Genomic DNA, 25,616 nt, shown 5'->3' with positions numbered 1-25,616 from the left:
GAAACACCACTCAATCCCAACAAACCGTCATGTTAAATCACTTCCATTTCAACACCATTTTTAGAAGACGGAGGGCCACTTGTGGGCGAAACATGATTGTTTTTTTTTTTTACTTTTTAAACTCCATAATTAATGAATAGAGAATACAAAATAAAGAGATGAAGACATTCTGACATAATCTCTGAGTTTCTGTTCATGAGTGCGGACATCCTAAATCCTACAGTAGACAGCTGAGTGCCCTTATCTTCTTTCTCATTAGTGTAATGGACTGTAAGCTAAATAAGACTTCAGTGAAGAATATTTAAAAAATCCCACTCCCCTAAAAATGAGGTTTGTTTTAAAACTTGGCCATGAGTATTGCGCTCCACCAAGTGGAATGACATGGCAACAAATGGTCCAATGTTTTTCCACAGTAACGTACCGGCAAAGCCTTGCATCATCATTTTGGACAATAAAATGATTTCTCATGACAATGACAGTGTTTTTCTGCAGAAAGCTGTATGTTTCTGAAAGCACATGCCGTTCTAATCTCTAAATCACCTCATTTCATCAAGATGATCAAATTAAAAAGCTTCTCCTCAGAGAAGGTGTCCAGAGCGTTGCTATTGCAACCACTGTCGATGCCTCTTTGCAATCTCTATCCTTTCTATTTGTCCTTTACTATCCATATTGTATCTGAGTGTAGCTGTCATTCCCATTGCTCCAGCACCTGTTAAAGCCATATGTGATGAGAAAACAGCCTGCCATGACTTTGTTAAGCATTACTTAAACATAGTTAAACTGAACATAGGTGTCTGAAGGTTTGAGGCAAGTGTATTATTTGCATAGTATTAACCTACTTTTTACATCGACTAAGATGCTGCTTCATCATTTCAAACTACAGAACAAACCAAGGCTGCCGACGGAACATGTGACAAAATATACTGCTACAGCTTCATCCTGTGTGCTTGTGAAACAAACAGAACCGTACTATTCACAGCAATACAATACAACACTGTCAGGTAACCCTATCCTCTCCGATCAGCAAATCTAATTTTAATGGAGCGGCAATGGGATGAATTAAACCAGCGTGTGTCTGGGTACAGTAACCACAACCTGAAACCCTGCACACCTTTGAGTTTTTGCAAGACTAACAGTCTTTGTTACCACAAGAGCCTTCCAACATCTTGTAGCCTTCATGTCTAAACAGTCAATTGCTGTTGTGTCGGCGCTGGGTTTGCAGCGTTCACCATGAAATAATGCAACATACGGGTGCTTCGTGATTAGGCTTGTGGAATCTTCTCAGTTTAGATGCAGGTTAACATACTTAGCACTTTAAGTTGTTCCATAGGAGAAGGAAAGAGAACAAACATGAAATTTGAATTTCTTTGTCAAGGCAACAAAAGGGATTTGGTACATCGCTATTTACTAAAATCCCGCTGCTCAGGAATTCCACAGAATCGCACACGCATCCTGAGAAAAGGAAGTGCCGTTTCTTTAACTGAAAGGAATAAAGCAAGCAGAAAAGCACTACTATAAAATAACTGTCCAGATACACCGTAGGGGGACATGTGCCAAGCCAAGACTTTCAGAGGGACATTAGCTCTTGCCAAGTTTCCAGTAGGAAAGAAAAAATACTTTTCACAGAAAGTAGCTTATGGAAGTAATAATAATAATAATAATAATAATAATAATAATAATAATAATAATAATAATAATAATAATAATGTATATAGCACCTTTCATCACAAGTGATCCCAAAGCACTGCAGGACCCAAATCGAATAAAACAAAAAACAACCCAAAGCCACCCTGCCCAAAGAACCCATTCCTATTCACTGAGGCAATAAGCCAAAAAGACCCCAGCTGTAAGAATGGACACCAGAAGTGGGTCGTTTAAACATTGGCATAACATAGAGGCCAGTCTTGGTTAATCTGAGCCGGCAACCAGGGGGACATGAGGAGTAAAGAACTGAGCAAGAAAAGAAGGGTTTGAACTAGGTAAGGCACGTTGAGTAAGCAGCAAAAGCTTACATGTAATACAGAATGTGACCGACAGCCAACGAAGCTGAGTGAGCACGGGAGTAATACACTCAGAGCGCTTAGTGCCAGTAACGGCTGTTAGCTGACAATCAGACAGGTAGGGAGACGCCAAGGCTTGATGTTGGGCTCCGGGAGACAGATACACGCTCTGTTTTAATATGATCACTGCAGGCATAAAGGCTCCGGTCTCATCAATCGTGGTCAATTTAAAACCCTGCATGTACTCTGCAAACAGCATTAACATTAATTCAGTTACTTGTCAATCAATACAAACTCAATTTTACTATACGCATACAGGAAACATTAAAATATTCCATCGACCGATTAAAAGACAGACAGGTTGTACTGAGCAGCAGAGACCATTTCTCTGGTATTCAGCAATGCTTTGCAACAAAACGTCAGATATCTGGCAGCACCTGGAAGCTGTTTAATGAAGCATGGAATCTACCCCACAGATTTAAACTTCTAGTTTTTAATGACCTGAATACAGACATGCATTTTTCCTTACAGCTACATTAGCCCAGTCTTTCATCCAGACACAGAGCACCACAACACCATTCCATCTGTAGCCATAAGTCTGTTTACAAATTTACACACATTTCAACTGCTCTGCTTCTTCAACGTGGCAACAGCTCTCAAAAAAGGCAACACATTAAGCTTTGTACGTACTGGATTGAATATACTGTTATAAAGCTGGGTCTGCAGCAGCTTTAGATTAAAAAATAAAACTAAACAAAAAAAAGACTGAATGCATGCACACAGATACATGAGAAATTATATCATTATACAACAGCTGACTTTTCCATAAGGGCAGATTAACGGCAGAATGTTTCCATGGGAAGTCTGACTCGCAGCCTGGCACATATTCCTGGACTGCATATGCACCACACATTACATACTTGCAAAATATCTTGAGACGTATAACAGAGGGAATGAAAAGCAAAACATCAGTCAGAAAAGCAACAATCTTGCTGATCCCTGCAATTGCGAATAATGTATTTCTTTACCATAATTATGATGGTCGTGGGTCTGCTCATTCCATTGCAGTCATCAAGTGGCAAGAATTCAAGTGACAATTGCTCCTGGCGCCTTGTGCAGATATGTGCACAGTTCCTCTGTACCACAGACCGAAAGGACTGAAGCAGAACAATGCTAGCAGCACAGCCCATATCTGCATCCTGAAGCTTACAGAATACTTTCTATTTTCATGCTACTATTTTGGAAAAGACAGTGAATCCTTGTCCCTGAAAGCTGTCTACACTGCAGCTGCAGGCAGCTGGATCTCCAATCATTGCCTGGAATCTTGGTCAGCTGACAAAAGAAAAGGGAAAGTGCGCACACACACACACACACACGCACATACACTCCACTGCTCGGATGCAGAATATAATCATGTAAAAAAAATATACAAAGGAAGATCAGACGTATTCTTGTTGGCTGAGCTCAGAACTCATTTCTGTTATTGGTCTAAAATGAGCATGCCAATAGGTTTAGTAAACTATTTTTCATTTTTCTGTATTATTTGTAGCCTAGAAATGCTGTTTGGATCTTATCAGTTTGTAAAACATAGGTTCTTTAAATTGCACCTCTCTAGCTTTGCTCACTGGTTAGGGCAGCAGTCTCGATACACTAATGCATCTGGGATACAAAATAATATGGATTTTTTTTTTTGGAAGATGAAACAAAAAGCTGTATTCATAAATCTGTTTGATCAGTTCTCAACAACACAGCCCCTTGGGAAAGCTGGCCTCACATAAACGAGCTAGTACAACACACATGTATAATGTAAGTTGAATGTAATACACATAATATGCTGTATGTTGTTTTTAATATATCAAAGGTGCTTTTTTAACAATAGTTTCAACATATTTTAGGATATTTGCATCTTATGATTCCCAATAAAACATATTCAGTATGCTAGAGCCAGAACACCAACGGAGAAAGGAGTGGCCCTTTATATACCCATTGCATGATCTGTTGCGATGCCCTTCCTGAATGTGGATGGCACTTACACACTGACTCCTTCCACAGGCATCGTTAACCTTCTGTTCCTCCAAGCCTAACACTGCAGTATCACTTATCAGGCATGCAGCAATGCCTCCTTATGTGATGAGGTTAAACATTCCCCTCCGGCAGACTCCCAAGGTTTTTTATTTTCCCCTCAAACACATACAGTAAAAGGGCACTCTGCAAGCCAATGAAGGATCCTCTCACAGTGTTGAGAGTAACTAGACCTCTGTTGGATGTGGCTAATATTGTGGTACCAACAGAGTCCCCTGGTGGCTGAGAAATCAGAGCCAAATAGTTCTAACTGGTGTGATTGATTCTACTGTACAGGTCACTGGTTATTGGCGTGTTCTTACTACAATAACGGTACACAATACAGTGGAAAAACAAAGAAATCTTCTACTTGGCTTACATAAACATGTACCGCACATAACTCATCAGGGCTAGTTTGCTATCTGCTTCTGGCCTTGGTTTAGAGAATGCCTGGGGGTCTGCTGTATTCAGTTGACAGAAACAGTGGCACATACAAATACTGTTGTATCGCATTCATTAAAAGAAGGGTCCTTTTTCACTGTATTTAACATGTCTTGATAATAAGTCAGGGTAGGTTCAATGAACAACTGGAAATATAAAACAACCATTTAAAACAAATGGTATAAGCAGTAATGGGGCATTATTTTCAAAGCATTTACTTCCTGTCTTTAATTAATGTTTGAAAGAATGGGAAACAAGCAGCTTGAGTGCTTAAGTGACCTTGGATTGTATTCAGTTGTTTGGCTACAGTTGTGTAACAGCTGCTTTTCCATTTGTGAAAACATAGGAGTAAATGCTTTGGAAATCTGACCTAGTGGTTCCATTAAGTTAGATGCAGTTATCAGTAATAAACTGATACTTTCATTAACGCTCAATCCTAACTGTACCGTTACTGACTAGCTGCATACCGTTATATGCACCAGAAGGGGGTGGTCACTGACCACAATGCCTGCAGCTTCACCTCTCCATATGGTACTGGCAATGCCTGAGGACACAACCAACCCAGTGCAAACCACTGCGGTGTAAACTGCAAGTTACTTGACACAAGCACTGATGTTACTCATACATAAACACAGGCTACTTGTAAAGGTTGAGTTATCTGGTCCTGAAGACTTGATTACACTTAATTACACACCGTACATAATGCTATGGAGGGGCAGTCAAGCTGTTTCTCTTTCTTTTCACTCGCAGACTGCTATTATTCCAGAACTGCTAAACAAACAAGATCATTTAAAGCAAGCTCTGATACAATGCCAATTTTCACATTGCTTGCTTTTTTTACAGGATGGTCTAATTGGAAATGATTAAAATGTGTTTTATACGCCAGCAGAGACACTGTAAATCAGACAGCCAGCGCAGGAGAAAAGGCTTTGGAGCTGCAGTTTCGCTCTACTACAGATGCATGTTAAATAATGTATCGGTTAATATGTAACCTTAAACTTGCATTGGAAATATACAAAAATGGAACCCAAATAAAGCTGTGATTCATTTTTAAGGATTTATTGAGATAATAAATGTGGGCAATGATGATGTTACTGTAGGTTTAGTTTATACTGTAATGAAAAGTGATTAACATAAAGTAAAAGTAATTAGCCATGTCTGATTAAGCAGTGTGTGGGCTCATCCGTTTTATAAAAACCAGCTCATCCTTTTGCTTTGCTTGGTATAATCTTCCCATAGATTGCTGGGGATTAGCATGAGAATCCTATATTTTAAGTGATTACCTTTGTCTAAAAAAATGCCCAATATGATTAGTTTAGGATTCATTTTGAAAGTCGGCAGACTAAATCTCTAACCAATCTACTCAAAACGGCAACACTTTTTATATTAAGTGTCTCTAATTACTTTGTATTTGCATAATACTTACTTAGTAAATAAATGTATACTTACTACTATGTATATACACAATAATTAGAGACACTTAATGTAAAGTGTTACCCACAAAACATGCACAACACAGCAGATTCACTGGATTATTGTACATGGAAACTACTGACCTTGTTCAGCTCAGCTCCCATATTGCCCATGTGGGAGCCCATATTTCTATATCCGACTAGGTCCCTGCAAACAAATAATCTTTACTTGCAGCCCCTTTGTTGTATCAGCAGTAAGTGTTTAAAGATATAACTGTGCTTTCCTTTATATTTCCCCCATCAATGGTCTTGTTGTCTTGTGCCCACACATGTTGCCACACTAGTACAGAGTAATCATTTATGCCCGGCCAGCTCAAGTGCTTGTAATGTGGGCCAATAAAATGTAATGCGCTATGGTTGTTGCATTCTAAAAAGGAGCAATAGGGTACCAGAGAGCAAGGAGAAGAGACAGCAACCAAGGGACAGATGCTGCTACAGACAGTGGTGAGCAGATTAGCAGCACTATTTTAATCAGGCTTGGTCACGTGTTGCATGTGGGACTACGTCAAAGACTAATGGCAGATTATAATGTTGCAAGGAGAGCTAAATCCAGCTGATGTGCTCTGAGGAATATCGCTTGTATTCAATGGGGAAAGCAAGTTAAATGTGAAATGTGTCTTGTTTTAAGCCCTTCGGTTGTCTTTTTTCCACTCGCCAGATGATCACCTCATTCTGAGTGTAGTAAACACATGATCTTTTTGTCAAGTACATTAGGACTAGGCAGGATTACCTGTTTCTCATGAAACAAGCTTGAGTTTAATGTAGAATTAACCTCTTGCAGATGCTCCATTTGGCTTTGTAAGGGAACTTCCAAGCATCAAATCCCTATTCTGTTAACAGAGGAGTTTTTTTTTTTGCAAAAACCAGAATGCAAATCCAAATCAGGAACACTGGAAGAAAACAAACGATTTTATTTTCTACCAAAACAGCACTGCTTCTTTTAAAAATGTTTTCAAACTAACAACATATTAGTAGTATTTGGAACTGAAGTTGTTCAGTGGTGGAGAATTGCATACCTTTTTAAGAGATAGATGTTACATATCTCTTAAAAACTATAAACTCTTTATACCTCACTTTTCTCCAGATTAAAGTTTTTGTCTGTCTCATGTTATATATTAAAAAATATAGAATATTGCATTGAACACTGTTTCACCTGCTTTCCACTCTCCATACGGTCTCTCAGTGAATATCAGGGTTAACACTCTAAATGCTACAAGGCTTCATCAAGTGCAGATCCTAGAAAATAACCCCAGGCCTTTTAGCACTTTGTCAAGGCCTAGTAATCTCAAAATACTGGATTAAAAAGTTTCATTCACATACGGTGCAAACATTCAGTTGATGTTCCATGTTATAACATTCCCTGACCCCCTTGTGGCTCCTTGCCACACATAGTGCTGTGAAAGCAAACGAGTGATAACACAACCAAAAACCCAGCCAGCTCAGGAGAATGTGAGAAGATTAAGCTGTTGGGAGCTGGGCTGGTTCTATTTGGTGAAGAAAAAGGAAACCCATTTGAAAACATTGCTACCCTAATTACTCAAGGACTGAGACAGAATAGTGTGTTGCAATCAATTAACACTTCTATAAACCGCAGTCCTTTCTCACTAAAGAACTCCCTACTCTCACTATAAAAACACTACCGTGTGTAGAGCATGTTTCTGATCGAAAGAAAGTGAAACGGTTCTTTATGGTTGCATGTAAAATGAACAGGTACCGCATTCGATGTAATCTCCAGTTCTGAGAAAAACCCCAATCGCAGGATGTAGAAGCTGTTAAACTATGCGGTGTTTTTGCTGTGAGTTTTTGAAGCAGAATTTACAGACCAATTGATCATTAATAAGCAACATCAACCCATAAATGTCAACCGCTGATAATGTAATAATTGAATTCTTTAGCATTCCTGAGTAAATGGTCTGTTTTTAATCAAATCTAAGACCACTAAGTTGTTCAATGCACCTTTGTGGGGATAAATAATCCACGCAAGGTAAATAAATAAATACATAATAAAAAATAAAAAAAACATGTGAAAGTTAGTACCGGTATATTAACTAATTAAGATGTGCCATTAAGCACTGTTGAACTAATTACCCAGCTTCTTCCAGTTTAATAACTCAGTGACCATGCAAACACATTTCCTCTCTGTAAGGGCAATCTCCATTAACCTGATTTGGTGGCATATAAAAGTCTTTAGCTCAAATTGATTTATAATGACCTGTTAATAGCTTCACAGATTAGAGAACACAGCCACACATCCAACTGAACGAGCCTCTGTGGATTATTAGTAAGGTTTAGAATGTGTTCTTGAAGCACAGGAGGTTTTTTAATCTACAATAGTGCCCTCTGTTTTAGTTCAATAAATGAGTAAATTAATGCATAGAAAAAAAAACACTCGCGGACGTGTGCGGCTAAAAACTGCGCATTTGGCACCATCTAGTGTTGAGCACAGAAATGGTAATGATTGATCAGGTGTTGTCTTTGTGTTGCTGCTTTGCATTGTGGTCTAGGTGATAATTACGGATTGATTCTATATGGGTTGAAACAGTCATTATTTAAGTGTCCTTGACCCAGGAGTTATTTTCTGTATATTAGTGTGTATGTGTGTATGTGTGTGTGTGTGGGGGGGTGGGGTTCTGAGATGGGGTGATTCTTTATATCAGGGGATTATATCGATAAGCAGAAAATGATGTCAACAGTTTCCGTTCTCTCCTACTTCTTCCTCCTTTTTTTAAAACAACTTCTACAGAAAATTAGTAAGAGTGAAACTGTGATTAAACAATAAAGTAATTACATCAAAAAAGGAGGTTTACGAAACCTGTTGCTAGGCAAATACTATTCTAGTGAATAAATCCAATATATTTGTGAACTCAATAGTAAACAGCATTGGTTCTTTACCCAGCATATTTTCAATAGTGGGTCCTGTCTATATATACTGCAGTATACTGCTTTATGTGGTTCACTGGGTGGCACACGCCACTGTAAACTGGTATCTGTTTCTTTGCAAGAACAATTCAATAAAACTAACAGACTGGCTTATAACTTGTTCTACTTTTTAAGAAAAAATGCTGCCATTTTGATTACATAATTAAATGCAGATTCCAAATAAGAACTGGAGCCAGACCATAGAACTCTGTGATTAACAGACTAACTTCGAGGGGAGTACAGTCTGCCAAGGAAACGACTGCACTGCTGTCACTTCAGTATGTTCATTTCAGCTGAAGAGTCTGTAACCCATGTCAATCTATAGGCTACTCCTCATAAGCGTTGGTTCTTCTACAGTATTCTGGGGTATTTGATTAGAGGATGCATCCATAAAGTAAAAGCCTACATAGCTATTTGTTCAGCAATTAAAATGTTTTCATTAGACTCTGATACCTTACAACCCACATGCAATAGAAATAAACATCAGATTCACAGAGTACAGTATCTTCCATGATCCGCGTCTTCCCTCTGTCTCCTGTGTATTTAACACTAGCCAATATGAGAGCCAAGATGGATGGCAAAGCTTCACTGAATGCTTTTCCTTCTGCTGTTTTTGTTTTGTCTTTCACTATTGCGCCAATTTCCCTTGTCTGTGGAATGTGCTATCTGCTAGCAACATAGAGTGGTCCACAGTTAAAGGGATACCATGCACATTTTCATTATTGACATCCTATAAGGTGTGCTTCATATAAAACCCTAGTGCTGTTTCCGCTCTTATTATTATTTACCAGGATTGTTACGTATTTTTTTTAATTACGACGCCTGTTTCTGGAAAGAAAGCAGGGTATCTGGAGTGAGACGGTTTAATAAATTACTGTATATCCACACATGCTGTGGCTTATCTAGCCAAGGTAGAGACAGTGCTGAATTGTGGAACTGTGACAGAACAAGCCATGAGGAATACACTACTAAAACTGCCCATTGGGGGCAGTGTTGAACCATATATGAATACATTAAACAGTGACAAAACTGCATAAATCCAGTTGTCGAAACTTAATTATTGATGGGGTACTAACTTTTTGTTCCACAATGAAAACTTGGGGGTTACTTTTGACCCTAGTCTACCTTTTGAGCCGCACGTTCGGAATATTACCAAGTTTGTCCAAAATTCAGCAGCTGGGTTGTTAACCAGGTCTCGCTCCAGTGAGGATATAACCCCTGTATTAAAATCTCTACACTGGTTGCCGGTCAAATTCTGTATTGATTATAAAATGTTATTGTTGATTTTTAAGGCCAATAGGGGAATTCCTTCCCCTTATATCTCTGACCTGCTGTCAAATTACACTCCTGGTCGCGCTCTACGGTCCGCCGATGCTGGTCTTTGAACTGTTCCCTTAACCAAGCTGTGAACAGCGGGGGACAGGGCTTTCTCGTCCTGTGCACCAAGGCTATGGAATTCACTCCCACTCGAGATTCAAGATTCTGTCTGCTTTTAAATCTCACCTTAAAACACATTTATTTAAATTGGCATTCTTTTAGATTAATTATTGTTTTATTTTCTTGATTTTTAATGTTGTTAGTAGTTTGTATCCAATTCTGTATAGGTCATCAGTTCTGTTTTATTGCTATTTTACTTGTCTTCCCTTGCTTTGTCAAGTGCTTTGTGATAATCCTTTATGAATTGAGCTATACAAAATAAAGATTATTATTATTATTATTATTATTATTATTATTATTATTATTATTATTATTATTATTATTATTATTATTATAAACAGTTTACACCACCGACTTGGAAAATTCATTTTGTAAATGCCAATGAATATGCCAAAACGAATGTTAAATTGAATAATTTATAAACAAAACAATAATGCTGCAGTAGGTATAGCACAAAACCCCACAGATGGCATGCATGCAGCACTGACATACTAAATCAGTCCAGTTGCCAGCACGCCTCTGAAACAGAAATTTACCACAGGCTAATCTTGTCAGTCATTCTGACGTCAATGCATGATACGTTAATTTACTTGATTTTATTTTGAATCTGTTTTGTGTGTTCTACCCTGCTTTCCTATCCCATTTGAAATGTTCAATTTGAATGCCGGCTCACCGCTGCAGCACACTTAACGACCAGGAGGGTCAAAGGTCAACGGCTACCATACAAGCCAATCGCCTCTTTCCTCCCGCTGAGCTTAAGAAGTTGTGAACCTGCAAAGTCAATACAGTGCTCCCTGGGGGCCTCTCAGGCGAAATCGTCAGCTTGTCTCAGGCAGCACTCAATCTACTCTAACAGCATTGTATGAAGTGGCAAATCCAATACCTTGAGGGAGCATTTTTAGGTCTCCCTCTTAATGGTTGACATATTTGACCTACTTTACTGTACTGTATCTGACTTTTTCAAGAGCTGTTCTAGCCTATACTGGCATTCTGAGGTCAAGCAAAATACACTCCCACACATGTACAGAGAAACATACTGTGCACACATGCACGTGTACACACAGCTGTCTACTTGAAGACTGGAGAGTGTGTAGAAGCATGTGCGAGCCAGCAAGAGACACAGAGAGAGAGAGAGAGAGAGAGAGAGAGAGAGAGAGAGAGAGAGAGAGAGAGGGGGGGGGGGGGGGGGTCTTCCTTTAGATCCCTAATCTAAGATTCAAGATCATCCTCGCTCTACACTGACAACTTCTAATCCATCTGCAGGCTACGCTACATTTTCCACACTTGCCAAGAGACCTTCTTATCCTCTTGTTTTGCAGCATCACCAGTAAACTAGCAGAGACTGTACCAGCCTGAACTGTGAAGATCAGAGGCAGTGCAGGAGTACATTAAGATCTCAATAGCATGGAAATATAATAATAGACAAGAAACCACAAGAAAGAGCAAAACAAGTGCTTGGTAAAGCGTATGTTATTTCACTGTAATTAAACACAGACGAGAACAACGTTTTTGCTCAGTATATTTATATTTTAATAGGATACCTCCACCTGGTGACACTACTGATTACTGTACCTCAGTACCTCACAGGCTGTCTTGTTACATTTTCTAGGTACAAATGGTCGGAAATTATGTTACTCCATTAAGATGTTCTTTAAAGCTTGGAAAGAAGGCATTCTCTGAAAGCTGTTCCCTAGCTTGGAACTCAAAGATACAGACCCCTGGAGGTATGAGTCAATATTTTTTACTGCGCTCATGAGACAATTGATCATTTAATTTATCACAATTTATCATCAGAGAAAACAGGGTCCCTAAAGATATTCTGAACCTTCAACTTCTTCTTTCACTGGTGCTCCAGAGCACACAGACCTTAATAACACCACCAGACGTGTGATTTCATTATTCAATACAGTTCTGGCAATTAGGCAGCCTTCCATCTAGAAGGCGACACATGCAGCTCTAAAAAACAGACACAGGAACTGAAAAGACAATAACTGCAAAGTGAATTAATCCCTGTGGTTAAGACGCCTTTTCAGTTTGTCACATAGCGAAGCACGCTCTGCAAACTCATGCAGATTCTGTGAATGGTGTCCTCGTTCCCGAGACCCTAAGCTGATGGTTTCATATTGTCACAATGAAAGCCAATCAAGTAATATGTTTGAATTTGGATCTTAACACATAAATCAAATCAATATAAACACATCATAGGATCGCCTGTATGCAGCACACGTTTTTGTGTAAATAGTCTGAGTAACACTTTACATTAAGTGTCTCTAATTACTGTGTATTTAAATAGTAGTTACTTAGTAAATGCATGTGCACTTACACACAATTACAATGTTCGTATACATAGTTACAATGTAATTAATGTGTAAGTCTCTTTGCACCATATAACCCTAAACCCTTTTCTGATACAATTGTGTACTTACATACATTGCGGTAAAAGATGTATAGATTAAGTACAGTGTAAAGTGCTACCATAGTGTTACGCAAGTCAGTTTTAACTATGGAGCAGATCCGACAGACTTCAAAAGAGCATTCAGTTAGCATTTTTTCCTATATTCAGGACAGCAAGGAATACAGATGTTTTCCACAAGCATACATAATGATTCCACTAAAGCAGACCTCCCCCCATGTCTGTGAAGGAATTAGAGGTCATCATCTTTGTACTGGCAGCCAATTCTATTTAGTTTTCACAGAGGAAGCAGGGCTTGCTATATTATTTCTATTACCATGTCACAGAAACTTCATTTTGTTTTAATTTCCTTTTGTCTTCAGAAGCGCAGTGGAGCGATTGGGGTTTGGGATCAAGCCCTGAGTGCTGCAAAGCTTCCAAGTTCTTATCCTATTCACTGCAGTATTCAGAACACATGGCACATGGTTTGCTGCTAGATCCAACCTTGACTGTGCCATTGCCTTGAGCTGAACTGTGCTGCAGAGGGAAAGGGAGGGAGAGCTGGTATATGGCACTCTGCATGCTACGGTACAAAGCAGCTTTATCTCAAAGGGTACTATATATCCACGACTGTAGTGACTATGAGAAACAGCAGGCAAGGTCAGGCTTGGAACCTTTGGGTGACCTTCTCCCGAATCACATCTAGATAGCATGTGCATATAACAATGAGAAGTGACTCGGGGGACTGGTGTGAGGAACACTAGTTTCATAAAACTAGCTCCCACACTGCTTAAAGAATAATAAGAATAATCAGGGTTCACCCCAGGAATTCTGTACAGCCGGACGGCAGAACATTACAGCCGGGAGCACTTTTAACAGAAAAATAAACTTGCCTTACCTTAAATATATAATACGACAAAGAATTTGAATAATGTGTTGTCTTTTCGAACTTATTACTTCATTTAAATTGTTTTCTTTATGTTAAGTTTTCAGGGCATTTTTTTAATGCATGTCTATTTTTGTTTTTCGCTGTTCTACATTTTTTGAACGCTACTGTTCATTTTAACCATTTTTTTACACAACAGTTCTCATGTTTCGTCACCATCATAACTGTTGCATGAAACCGCAGTGTACTAATCCAGCACCTCTACACTTAAGCATTTGTATGTCAGTTGTCAAGTGTTCCGCTGATATCCCATCATGCCTTTCTTCTTAAAGGCGTAAAGCCTCTATACGTGAACCCCCAATATCTCTCACAAGCACCTGGGTACATATTTTTACAATATCACAACAAAAGGAATACACTTATTTATTTATTTATTAATTTTTTGGGTGCAAATGTATAGCTATTATGTACTATACATCACCCTACAGTACAATAATACGACAAAAAATGGACTGAATGATAATACCCAAAAATAATTGTAATATTTTTTTAATAAAGTAGCTGGCGCAAATATCATATTAGGCAGAGCCGGTATAAGTAAAACCCGTCCGGTACCGTCAGGTTGGTTCTTTTATTAGCAGTCATTTTTAACATTTTAGCCTCTCGAGTGCTTAATACAGAAAACCCGCCCCTTCAACTCTCTGATTGGTTAAATGTTGTGTCAATACGTAACACAGGTGTCATGGAGATTGAATGTAGCAGAAAAATAGCCTTTAATACAGAAATAGTAATTCTGTTACTGTAAGAGAACAGTGAAATATGATTTGAGAAAGAATTAAAGAAAAATGAATCAGCAGTGGAACTGTCTGATAGCTGTTAAAATGTGTGAAATGTATGTTTCAGAGGCCACTTTTCTAATTTTCAAAAAGGATTCCAGGCTTTCCATGCTGTTAGCAATGTTACACAGGTGCTCCAAAGTATGGCAAAAGAATATTCCCCGGCACAAAATGAATGGCACGCATATAGTAAATATATCAGTCAGCTGTTTATTGATTGGGAATTCACAAAAAATGAGTTATTGATCTATTTATTTATTTTTGCTTCTTGCTAACTCAACAAAGAGTGTGATTCATACAGAAACTGTGCATTGACCAAAACATAAGGTACAGCATTGGAGTTAGGATATAATGTAAGGTAATATGCTTATAGAATGTGTTAACCAGCCTTCCAAAAGATGAAAGGCAATGTTTTCTACCCTCGCATTACAATGTACATCTAACTCATCCAAAGCAAATCTTACAGTAGCTGGCAAATGTGAAATCTGAAAATACTGTACAGCACACCAACATAACACACACACACACACACACACACACACACACACACACACACACACACACTCACATACACACACACTGTGTTTACAAGATCATATCTTTCTAGAGTTACTTCATTTGCTATTTGTTCTCTTGAGACGGGAGGAACTGTGATAAAGCTGCAGATTAACAAGGTCATCCTCCGAGTAGTAGAAATATTTAATCACTTGTGATGTCTGACCCACTTATCGTGCATTCCAGCTACACCAACTAATACATGCCTTGTGATCTCAGGGCTGTTCAGGCTTCTGAATAAAGATCAGCTTTCATCAAAAGGGCCGGGGTGCTTTTAAAAACACAATACCATTACATGTGTTACAATAAAACTAAATAGTATCTGTAGTTTTTGTCAGCAGTTGCTACTGTATTTGCACAGCGTTGCAGTGGGTCTGGCGTCAGGTCATTAATCAGTGCATTTTATCTCAAATGCTTTCCTGTTTGAACAGACAGAGCTTTTATCTTCAGAGAAGTCTGGCTTTTTTAATGCAGCTGGTCACTTAGATGAAGCTGCTTCAGCCTGATCTGACTAATGCTCATGAAGCAGTGCCTGTGGATTTCTGTATTCACGCCTTGCTAGAGAGAACATTAAAGGCAAGTCAGTGAAACAGAGCACCAATGGTCCTGAATTAAGAAATAGGGTCATGTTTCGATAATGTAACCTATAAAGACTGCAATTGCAAATGAATATTGAATCAGTTACTTGATTTGTGTACTTCAGTATGATCTTTCCTATGGCTAACAGTGACATCACCGTGCTGCAAAGCATCATTTTAAACATGCACCCACAAATACACTTTGCCAAGAGAGTTAAAAGATGATAATTATCGACATTAAGCAGTAAAATCTTCAAAACCATAAATGTCGAGAGGAAACTAAACAAAACCATTTCCTGCCTCGTGATTGTGCAAGTTTAACACCACACTCCCAGTATTGGTTAATGTGCATTGCAAAATCATTTTTTATCTCTTCAATTTTCTATATATCATTACTTGGTTTTACTTTTTTTTTGTTTTTACTGTAGTATTAACACAAAATATTTACCATAATAAAAAAATACTACTAATAATTGGTCGTTCCATTATTAAATAGTCAAAGGAACCTGACAATACAGTTATTTAGTGTCACGAGAGCCACTTATGTATGTTGGTGACTTTTTGGAATGTAACACAACAATGAAAAGGATTCCCAAGCGTGGCTCAAAATATCAACTGTTCAAAAATTAACCCTTTCAGCCCTGAATTATTTTTATCGAGCTGAAGAATGTCAAATTAAGTTATAAAATTTAAAAAGGAACTCCTTTATTGAGTAAACATGAGAACATGACGAAAAAAAATATATATATTTGGGTAAATGGGACTTTAAGAACACTAAATGACGCTTGAGGTCCTGCCAGGACTGAAAGAGTTAAGAAGGACTTGCCAATCTTAGGTAACTTAAATTTGATCAAAGGAACATTTCTAACATCTTAAGATATAGGGGTATTGAATGTCTTGGCAGTGATAAAAAGCTCTGCTGAATATGCTCTACTCACCTGTGTAGCTACTTGAGGATTGACTTGTCTTTTATTATAGATATACAAAATCTATCTGGGGTTTTATTCAGAAATTCTATCGTCTGATAGCAGAAACGCATGTCAAAATGCCAGAATAATCTTGACTTGGGGTCAGGTTAATGTTAGGCTATAATGTAACATACTCTGAATGCTCCATAGCTGGCAGCTCAATCTGATGGTGTTTATTAAGCACAGAGACGCTGGGCAGAATGATAAACACAACTGGGGACCTGGATGATCTCAGTACTGGAGAAACAAGCAGATGTTAAAAGATTAGCATCAGGACGGCTTTCTACTTGAGACCTGTGGTCTCCATTAGCCACACATTCAATTGACCCATAGTATTCTGAGTTACAGTGTTTATCCCACCTGTTGATCTCTGGTAATCTAAGAATCTCACAATGGAAAATGTCCTAATGCAAAACAATTCATAAAACGCACTCTGCAGGGTATTATTAAGTGTAATACTAGCATACTGAAAGTAGAGACAGGCATGGTAACAGTGGATGGTAAACTGCACAATGCTAATTTCCCATGACAGTTTATTTGTTGTTAAATCAGCTGTGGCACACCAGCATTGTTATTTCAAAAGCAGTATGCTTGTTCCCAAGGCACACAAAAACAATTTCCTGTTACGAAATGAATTCAGGATGTGCACATTTCGCTCACGCCTCAGTGTGTTTATAACTGACCTGGTTTCCTTTATCTCCAGAGGTTTTTTTACTGCCTCTACACAGCTTACTATTATTAGTGTCTGATGTCAGAAGGTACAGTGCTTTAGTGAAGATGTCTTCCATGTAACAGAATGTTGTGAAGCTCCCTTGGAGTGTAAAGACAACGAAGACTGCTAGACTATGCACCTATCGCCTGGCAAGTTCATTTTAAAACAACAACCCTTAAAGGAGTGCTTACCAAGGTTTTACAACCCCTCTGTTATTAGCATTATTAACATTATTAATGGCACCCCTTTTATTATGTTTGGAATCGTTTGGGTAGGATTGTTCAAAAACTGCTTCATCTTGGTACTTTTGCTGTAGGTCACATGGTCTGATGGCAACTAGACCACTGGAGTGAGTTTCAAGTGTAACAAATGTGATTGGGCACCAAGGAGCAACTTTTATTTCAATAGCATTGTCTTTTAAATTATCAGCACATTCCAAATCGAAGTAAAAAATGACAAGCAAAGAACCAAAAGATCTTCTATTGAAGAAAATTAGTAATTGATGGTGCTAGTAGGGAAATGGATATTAAAACTTTGTTTAGCAGTCTCTTTTAATAAAAGGACACCACTGTGATACTCTGGTTGGAAACAGATAGCTATTACTCAAACTGTGTTCCGCCTCCCTCCTTGTGCCACAAATACTGATTGAGCAACTAGAGTTTATTGTTGAACATCACCAGTTTTTTTTCTTTTGTTTTTTTTTCTTGGGGGGGGGGGGTATATGGTTAAGAGGTGTTATAACGATCTTCCTTCAAGTGCTGGTTCTGGTGCTCCCCTCAGCTCAGTGTCTCAGCTAAGTGCGGAAACATTGCTTTTCGGTGTGTTGTTGCTTCTGTATAATACTGAATAGGAAGTTGGTTTAAGCTAGATCAGCAATGGAGACATGGAATGATGGATTTCTTCCTATCTCACTTGGTGCAGTTCTGTCCCAAGACAGTTTCCAGTGTCATAGCATGCATTTGGAACTGGAACCGGAAGGCAGAGTTGCAAAAAAAAAAAAACACTTTTATGGGTTGGTTTAAGTACATAACCCATCTCAGCATTATTTGTAACAGTATGCTGCTACTGTTGGCTATCATTACAAGGGTACTTCCCCAAGTCTCTGTTGGCATTTTCCTCTGCTCCAAAACAAGTTATTCTGGATATTTGGTTTCTTCTATTGTCAGAGAAGTGGAAACTAAGCTATAATTTAATATAGTAACATTATAACAGAAAAGTCTCATTGTTTTAACTTCATATTATTCACAATGCTAAATTCACCTCGGGACTGCAGGGGCTGCTGATGGGTCTGTCCATCAAGCCCGGGCAATCCGCTCTGTACAGCTCAGTAATCGTGGCCCCAGACTCTTTGACAAGTATACTGCAGGGGGTATGCAGCTACTGGAGGGGGGCACTGGTGCTGCTGGGCAGTGCTTTTTGCAACTGATTGGTGATTATTTCCAGCACAAAAAAAAAAGAATTCTGAAATGCAAAAAAGCATCCAAACATGTAGGGCAAACACAATGTCCACTGTAACTTTATCCAAAATTAGAACGAATACGGTAACTATCTGAAGTCATTTAGCACAGGGGTCTCCAATCCTGGTTCTGAAGGGCTGGTGTCCCTATTGGTTTTTGTTCCAACTGTACCCTAAATTAATTAATTGGACCAATGAAGCTTCCAATAAGCACTTAATTGGTTTAATTAAGTAATTTAGGGTACAGTTGGAACAAAAACCAGGGGGGGCACCGGCCTTCCAGGACCAAGATTGGAGACCCTGAATTAGCAGGTTCCTGCTGTGTATAATACAGTTCAAACAGATTGAAGTTAAATACTGAACACTGCACTAATGGTCACACATTCTAACCTCACTTTAACAGGTACAGCGCAACGTAAGCTTGGTGTAATTCCACCACTCTTGATGTGCACGAAAGAATGAGAGTGAGGTCAGGCAATGTCACAGACATTCAAGACAGACATGTTCTGTCTCCCCATTGCACCGTACAAACTGCAGTCTGCTGGCAGCTGTATTTTTAGCTGGTCATCCTTTCATCTGGGGATTTAAATCGACCTCCTGTCTGGTTGTCTAGAATAATGCCGTTTCATTACCCGGGCGAGCGCAACACAAAGCAGGGCTGCCCTGGAGACGAGCGCTGCAGGGCAAAGAGGAGAGAGTGTGAGAGACAGAGAGGTAGACTTCACCAGTGGCACAAGTTTGAAGCAGCTCTTTTGAAGGGCTTCTTTAGAAATGGTTTGTATCCCTGGTACAATCTCTTAAATGAGTGCAGCATTGCCACAGGCCCAGAAGCAGGGAGTAGAATGCCAAGAAGCCATGTGACTTACACAAGAAAAAAACTTCTGCCATCAGCCTACAGGTTTAATTATTCATATCACGAAGCACTTGTTTCGCTTTGACAGATGCAGATAATGTAGCTCCGAGCGGAACTGCATGTACTGTATGTAAACTTTAGAACCTGAATCTTCCAGATTTGAGACGTGACCCCCATCTGTGGGATGGGACGTAACCTGGTTAGGAGCAATGTAATCCAGACAAAGTACTGTACACTGTGCTTGTATTTCTGAAAGTCTAAACAGTTGCATTATTTGAAAACGGTACTTGGATTGCTTTCAGCTCAAGCCTACTGGAATACTTGAAGGGGCAGTGGGAGCTGAATGGAATTCTCTCTCAGAGATCGTGTTTACAGCATGGTACGTGGTCTGATGAATATCTCCATGCCAGTTTCGTTGAAATGCGTTCCTGTCAGACTGGTTTTAATTTTCTGTGCCCCCCAACACAATGGTGTTGTTTAGCAGATGCTTTTATTGTCACTGGAATTAACTGTGTCGTTATCAAACAGGCTTTCGCACACTTGCTTCCCTATACTCTGTTACTTGACACTCACAATACTACCTCACAATGTACTTAACCACCGGACTAAAGGGTGAGATCCACAAACACAGGTAGTTATTAGCCCTTAAGTCCTGTTACCTCACCTCACCAGGAAGGGTCTGCGTTATCCACACTAGAAGTGCACCACTCAACCCAACACAGCCTTTTCTTTTCACTCCAAAACTCATTTCCCACACTCACACACAAACGAGAAGCCACAAGACTCTAGAGTTTGAATACTCAATTACTTTGAACAAGCCTCTTGAATGCAACATCTGAGAAGAAGAAAGGCAGAAAGGGACAGACAGACAGACAGACAGAGGCATACAGACAGACAGAGACAGACAGACAGACACAGATAGATAGATAGATAGATAGATAGATAGATAGATAGATAGATAGATAGATAGACAGATAGATAGATAGATAGATAGAAAGCTTGAATGACTTGAATGCTTGCATTTGCAGTCTTGGCAGTCCTGTACATGCTTCATATTGCCCTCTCCCAGTAAGTATCTCAGGCGCATTGTAATTAGAAGTTCATTCAAGCACACTTTACAGTTCTGCTCCCTTTGGCACTCTGTGTCTTTTCATTATTTAATGAATTGGCCATTTAGCATTTCCACTGTGCACACTCCAGAGAATATAAAAACAGATAGCACATAATTGGTAAATATGTTTAAAGGCTTTATCCGTTGCAATATAGTATCTATAATATAGCATAGTTTAATACTATCTATGTTTAAACAAAGTCTTTTTAGGGTCCATGAAAGAGTGCCCTGTAAACATCTGTATAGCATGATTCTAAATCTACTATTATTATTATTATTATTATTATTATTATTATTATTATTATTATTATTATTATTATTATTATTATTATGTTGTTGTTGTTGTTTATGTGTATTTAATAATTAAGGCATAGTGGTGTATGAGCAGGGAGCAGAGTGAGCTGTTTATTTTTTTTTGCATTCTGATTCCAGTTTGCTGTTTTACTGGTCAGGTATATATCAATACTTAGTATTAATACTTAGTATTTACTCCGCTGTAGGTAGAGAGGATCGCCGACAGCGATAACACTGAAGCTAAGTGGGGGGTGCTCAGATTCTATGTCTGTTCAGTCAAAACCAAGGGCAGAGAAAAGGTGTCTAGGAAATACAGGAGGGGGTAGGGTTTGTCTAATCCCTATAGTCCTCTGTTAGAACAGGTTCCTGCTTGTAATTTTGTTTACCTGATCCTGGGGAATAGACTGTGCTCTATGTTTCTGTGTTCCTGAATACCTGCAATACATGTCTATAGTACCTCAAACGGCAACTGACTTGGCGTTCCAGTCCACAGTGATAAAAACAACAGAAAAATCAGAAAGGATGTTGAAAGCCCATGGGTGTGTGCCATTTCAGTTAATTTTCTAAACTGAGGCACACCGTAAAATGTGTTATACTGGATAAGTAATTAAGCCCAAGATTTCCTGATGATAAAACTTTGGTGTATTTGGATAGACCCATCATTGTAAAGATCTTGGGGTTGTCGTTGTCTGATATCAATGGCTATCCATGTAACAAAAGTTCAATTTTCATGGAATGACCCTAGAAATGTGGCACTCCAGTTCAATACTGTAAGATGCTCTCATTGTTTCACTGTAAGAAATACAAAAACCAGATGCATAAAGTCCATGTGAGATGTTCTCAGCTGTCTACACAGCAGATTTGTGTGCAACTCTGATGCAGAAGGACTTCCTCCACTAAATGACCAGTCACCTGATGGGGCGTGTGGGGGGGAATCACTATCCGGACCAGTGAGGTGTACACAGGGATACTAAAGTGGCACGGCTGTGAAAAGGACACCTAATACTGTATTGACTGACATGCAGGACCATACTCTAGCAATGTGTTAGAGCTCAGATTGGGAGTCATCATAAGAGATCAATATACCAACCGTGCAGCATCCCTACAGTTAGGACTGTATCTGATGAGTGGAATGAGAAGCTCTTAAAGCAAGGATGGTCAAAGTTACAAAATACCCTCATTGCAACATTTCCATTGAGCTACAAAACTAAAGCCCATTAAAATATAACTTTAGAGAGTCTGTCCTGCTGTGTCCTAAAGACTACACTCCTATACAGTTTTCAATGTCTCAGTGATATAACATTGCCACAAAAGTAGAGCAAAAGGATACTGCATAAAGTCCATGTGCATATGTACTGTACCTTGTAGGCTTAATTATCCTTATCATTGAACACTAACATGCTTTCTTTTGACAGGCCGCAGATAATTTCGCTCAGAGCTGAGTATTCTGGATGCCCACATGAATGCTGTCATTTGAATGGCCTGAATCATCAAGATGTGGCTCATTACATTTCCGTACTATACAGTGCTTGTATGGGAGGCGGTAGCTGACTTGAGAGAGCACTCCAAACACTGTGCTTCTTTTTTGTTGTTATTTTCTTGAGTGCCCAATTATTTTACCCCCGATTTTCACCCCAGTTTAGAATGTCCAATTATGTTCCTTCACTGCTGCAATTCCCCACACAGCTCAGAATAACTGAAGACTCAGTGGGTTTCCTTATCTCTCAAGACCAAGCCAGCTTCCTCTTTCACACCCAGGAACTCGAGAGCGGATGTCATCGAGCTACTGGCCTCTGGAGGACAAAGGCCAGCCCTGCAGGTGTCCGCCTGAGCTCACTAGGCGTCTGGCCAGTTGCTGCCGGTTTTGCTTCCCTAACCCGCTGGAGTGCCACTGCCAATGCGACAAGCCCTCTGGAATCCCCAGCGAAGATTGTCGTCTTCGTACAGCCAGGCTGCAAACCTGCGCTCCTCTGACTGTATGACTCACCCTGCACACCACGCGTCCGTGCTTTAACCAAGTGAGCCACTCGGGGACCCTCAGTGTTTCTACTGTGTCTTTGAACAAAACTACAACTACAAAATGCGGTTCCATTCACTTGTCTCACAGTTTCAGTAAAGCAGGATGGCACCGCTTGCGTTAACTTGAGTTCTAACTGGAACCCAGTCCAGCAAAAAGAAAAAGAACAAAGGGGGGTAACTTAACTGTCTTTTTCGGATGCTAACTTTAAGCGTTATAATATGAATCGCAGTTGTGCTTTCGTCTTGCATCGCTCTCTAGAGTGCGCTCCTCTGCATGCCCGCTTGACATTCGCTCTTCATTAAGACTTGGATGTTATTTCCCGCGGAAATCATACTGCTGTCATTTAGCTAAAGGTTTTTTTTTTTTTTTTTTGTCCCTGGAAAATACCGAAAATTACACAACAGAGTCCCCGTTTTTCCAGTAACACGGTGCATTAAGCAATTGAAACAAACCAAAAAAAAAAACAAAAAAAAAAACAGTGTTATACAGGATACATTAGATACCGCTGCAAAAAAAAAAAAAAACCTGATGCATTCATGTTAGAATGTCTTATTTCTCTTCTGTATATGGTTTTATGTTAACCTTCCTTGTTTGAATCCTCAATGTGTATACAACACACTATACATATAATACTGGTATGGATCAAATGTATATGTACCTTCATTTTCTATCCAATAGTTTATAGCTGCTCTCGCTACTGTCCCGATATACTATAATCACCTAATCGAGTCATCTTAATTTCTATATAGGTATTCCGTAAAATAAATCAAAGATTGCATACATTTCATTTGTCAACACCATTATTCAAGGACTCACCGTAGTAACAGTCGAGGGTCTGACCGCATTGGACGCGTTCTGTCTGATCTCCACCGCTGTCCCCGGTTTCAGGAGGTTCTTCGTAAATCTCCGGGCCGATTCTGCTGCCATTTCTTCATTAGTACTGAGCGACTTTTAGTGTGAGCGATTGCGTTGCTCTCGTTGCAGTGGTTTCCACAGTCCCTTAATCTTTCAAACTGATTGTGGTCTTGCCTCCAGCAGTCTCAGGAAGCGGAACTAATGTTCTGTCTGTGTGTCTTTCTCTCTTTAAGTACGACAAGAGGCACTGAAAGGCTTTTACTTTCTGTTTCTTCTGATTTTATATATATATATATATATATATATTATGATATATAATGTAATGTATGGCTGAAAACGGTTAATAAATAGCAAACCTTTAAAAATAATTTAATAAACCTTCCCACAAATATGTACTGTGTTTATTTAGCATTACATCCATTGACACAACTGTTCCATATTTCACTGGTTTACTGGTATTTAAATGAATAATGTCACTACTACAGAAGATTATCATTGCAAGCATCAGAGTTCAAGTCAAGGAGACGAGAATGGTATTTTATTCTTTAGCACCATCTAGTGTAGGAAAACAGGAATTTAAAAAACTGCACACATTTATTTTCTTTGTACAGTGATTTTGATGTTACATATTAATAAAAGTAAATTATCAGTATACGTGGTAATTTTTTTTTAAAAAAATCGTAATTACAAGGAAGAAAGTCTCCCTCAACACCTAGGCGTCCGTTTTTAAGGCTACAGAGTCCTGTAGCTAGACAATGCAGTAATAACCTAATGTAATGCAAAATGTTCAATTAAACCAATTTTACCAATTACAAGCCTATATAGCATATAACTGTAAGTAATCAGATTGAATGGCGTGGAAACTACTTTTGCATTGAGAGTTCAGACCAACACACATGCCTTAGACATGGTGATATGTACATGAGGTTGTGTGTTCCTTGTCATCTATCTATATGATGGTATAGCCACATGATTGCACATCAACAATAATAATGAGACGTGTGTCTTATTCTGCCATGCTGACATCAGTTATACAATATTGTATTGTAGTATATGAAGACATACCCCTTAGACTTCAACTCATAACCATTTTGGCTAATACACATGAGCAATAATAGTTTCTTCTGTTGCCCACAAATTCTGTCAATCACTGGTCAATAGTGGATAGTGCCTTCTATAGTCGTACCTTAGCGCAGAGATCCAGTACCTGAATGCTGATATGATGATAAATGAGGAAACAGTGGCATCTAGTGGACAAAGTCTTTAACACAATGTAACATATGCAAATAGAGACCTGTTCATTGCAATTGAACAAACTTTAATACCTCACAAGAAGAGCTAAAATACAGAACATTTTGAAATAGTCATTCCTAAAAAACACTGACCTCCCAAATCCTTCCTTGAGAACCATTTTGACAACAGGCTACAGTCATTTGGTAAATCAGCTATGACACTCAATGTCAAGACATGGCAGATATTTGGAAGGATTTTAAATACTTAGGGCATGTGAACGCTTTGTTTTCCAGATGTTGTTTTGGATAGTGACTGCACTTTTTACTCCACAGGGATTGAGAGAGGAAGAGAATTCATCTTCAGTGACTGGAAGCCTCCTCCTGCAGCTTCCCATCAACATCTCAACAGCACTTTCCAGAGAGCAGAGAGCACCCAAAGACACCCTGGGACAGTCAAGCAGTGTTTACCAGTGTTTGCTGTGGGTGCTGTCAGTAGAATATTGTGCCCGTGGTTGCGACTGGACCCCAACACAGAATA

The 25,616-nt window shown here is 39.1% G+C and overlaps 1 protein-coding gene across 9 annotated transcripts in view; it reads right to left on the bottom strand.

Annotated features, from left to right (window-relative positions):
• LOC117974117 (dedicator of cytokinesis protein 10-like) overlaps positions 1 to 24,003 on the bottom strand; it is a 79,931-nt gene extending 55,928 nt beyond the window's left edge. For 4 of the 9 annotated variants that reach the window (XM_058990357.1, XM_058990359.1, XM_058990358.1 and 1 more), the window contains exon 1: positions 3,029 to 3,237. In XM_058990357.1, coding sequence (XP_058846340.1) covers positions 3,029 to 3,190 — 162 coding nt within the window. In that variant the 5' untranslated portion in view covers positions 3,191 to 3,237. Of the gene's footprint in view, positions 1 to 3,028; positions 3,239 to 6,058; positions 6,299 to 23,807 lie in introns of those variants that run through there. The other 5 variants (XM_058990363.1, XM_058990364.1, XM_058990368.1 and 2 more) reach the window with 3 other exon arrangements.
• Positions 24,004 to 25,616: the final 1,613 nt, after the last annotated feature.

This window comes from Acipenser ruthenus, chromosome 17 (genome assembly GCF_902713425.1).
Source record: "Acipenser ruthenus chromosome 17, fAciRut3.2 maternal haplotype, whole genome shotgun sequence".
NCBI classification, from domain to species: domain Eukaryota; kingdom Metazoa; phylum Chordata; class Actinopteri; order Acipenseriformes; family Acipenseridae; genus Acipenser; species Acipenser ruthenus.
Note: the sequence above shows the minus strand (reverse complement) of the source record. Positions and strands in the feature narration are given on the sequence as shown.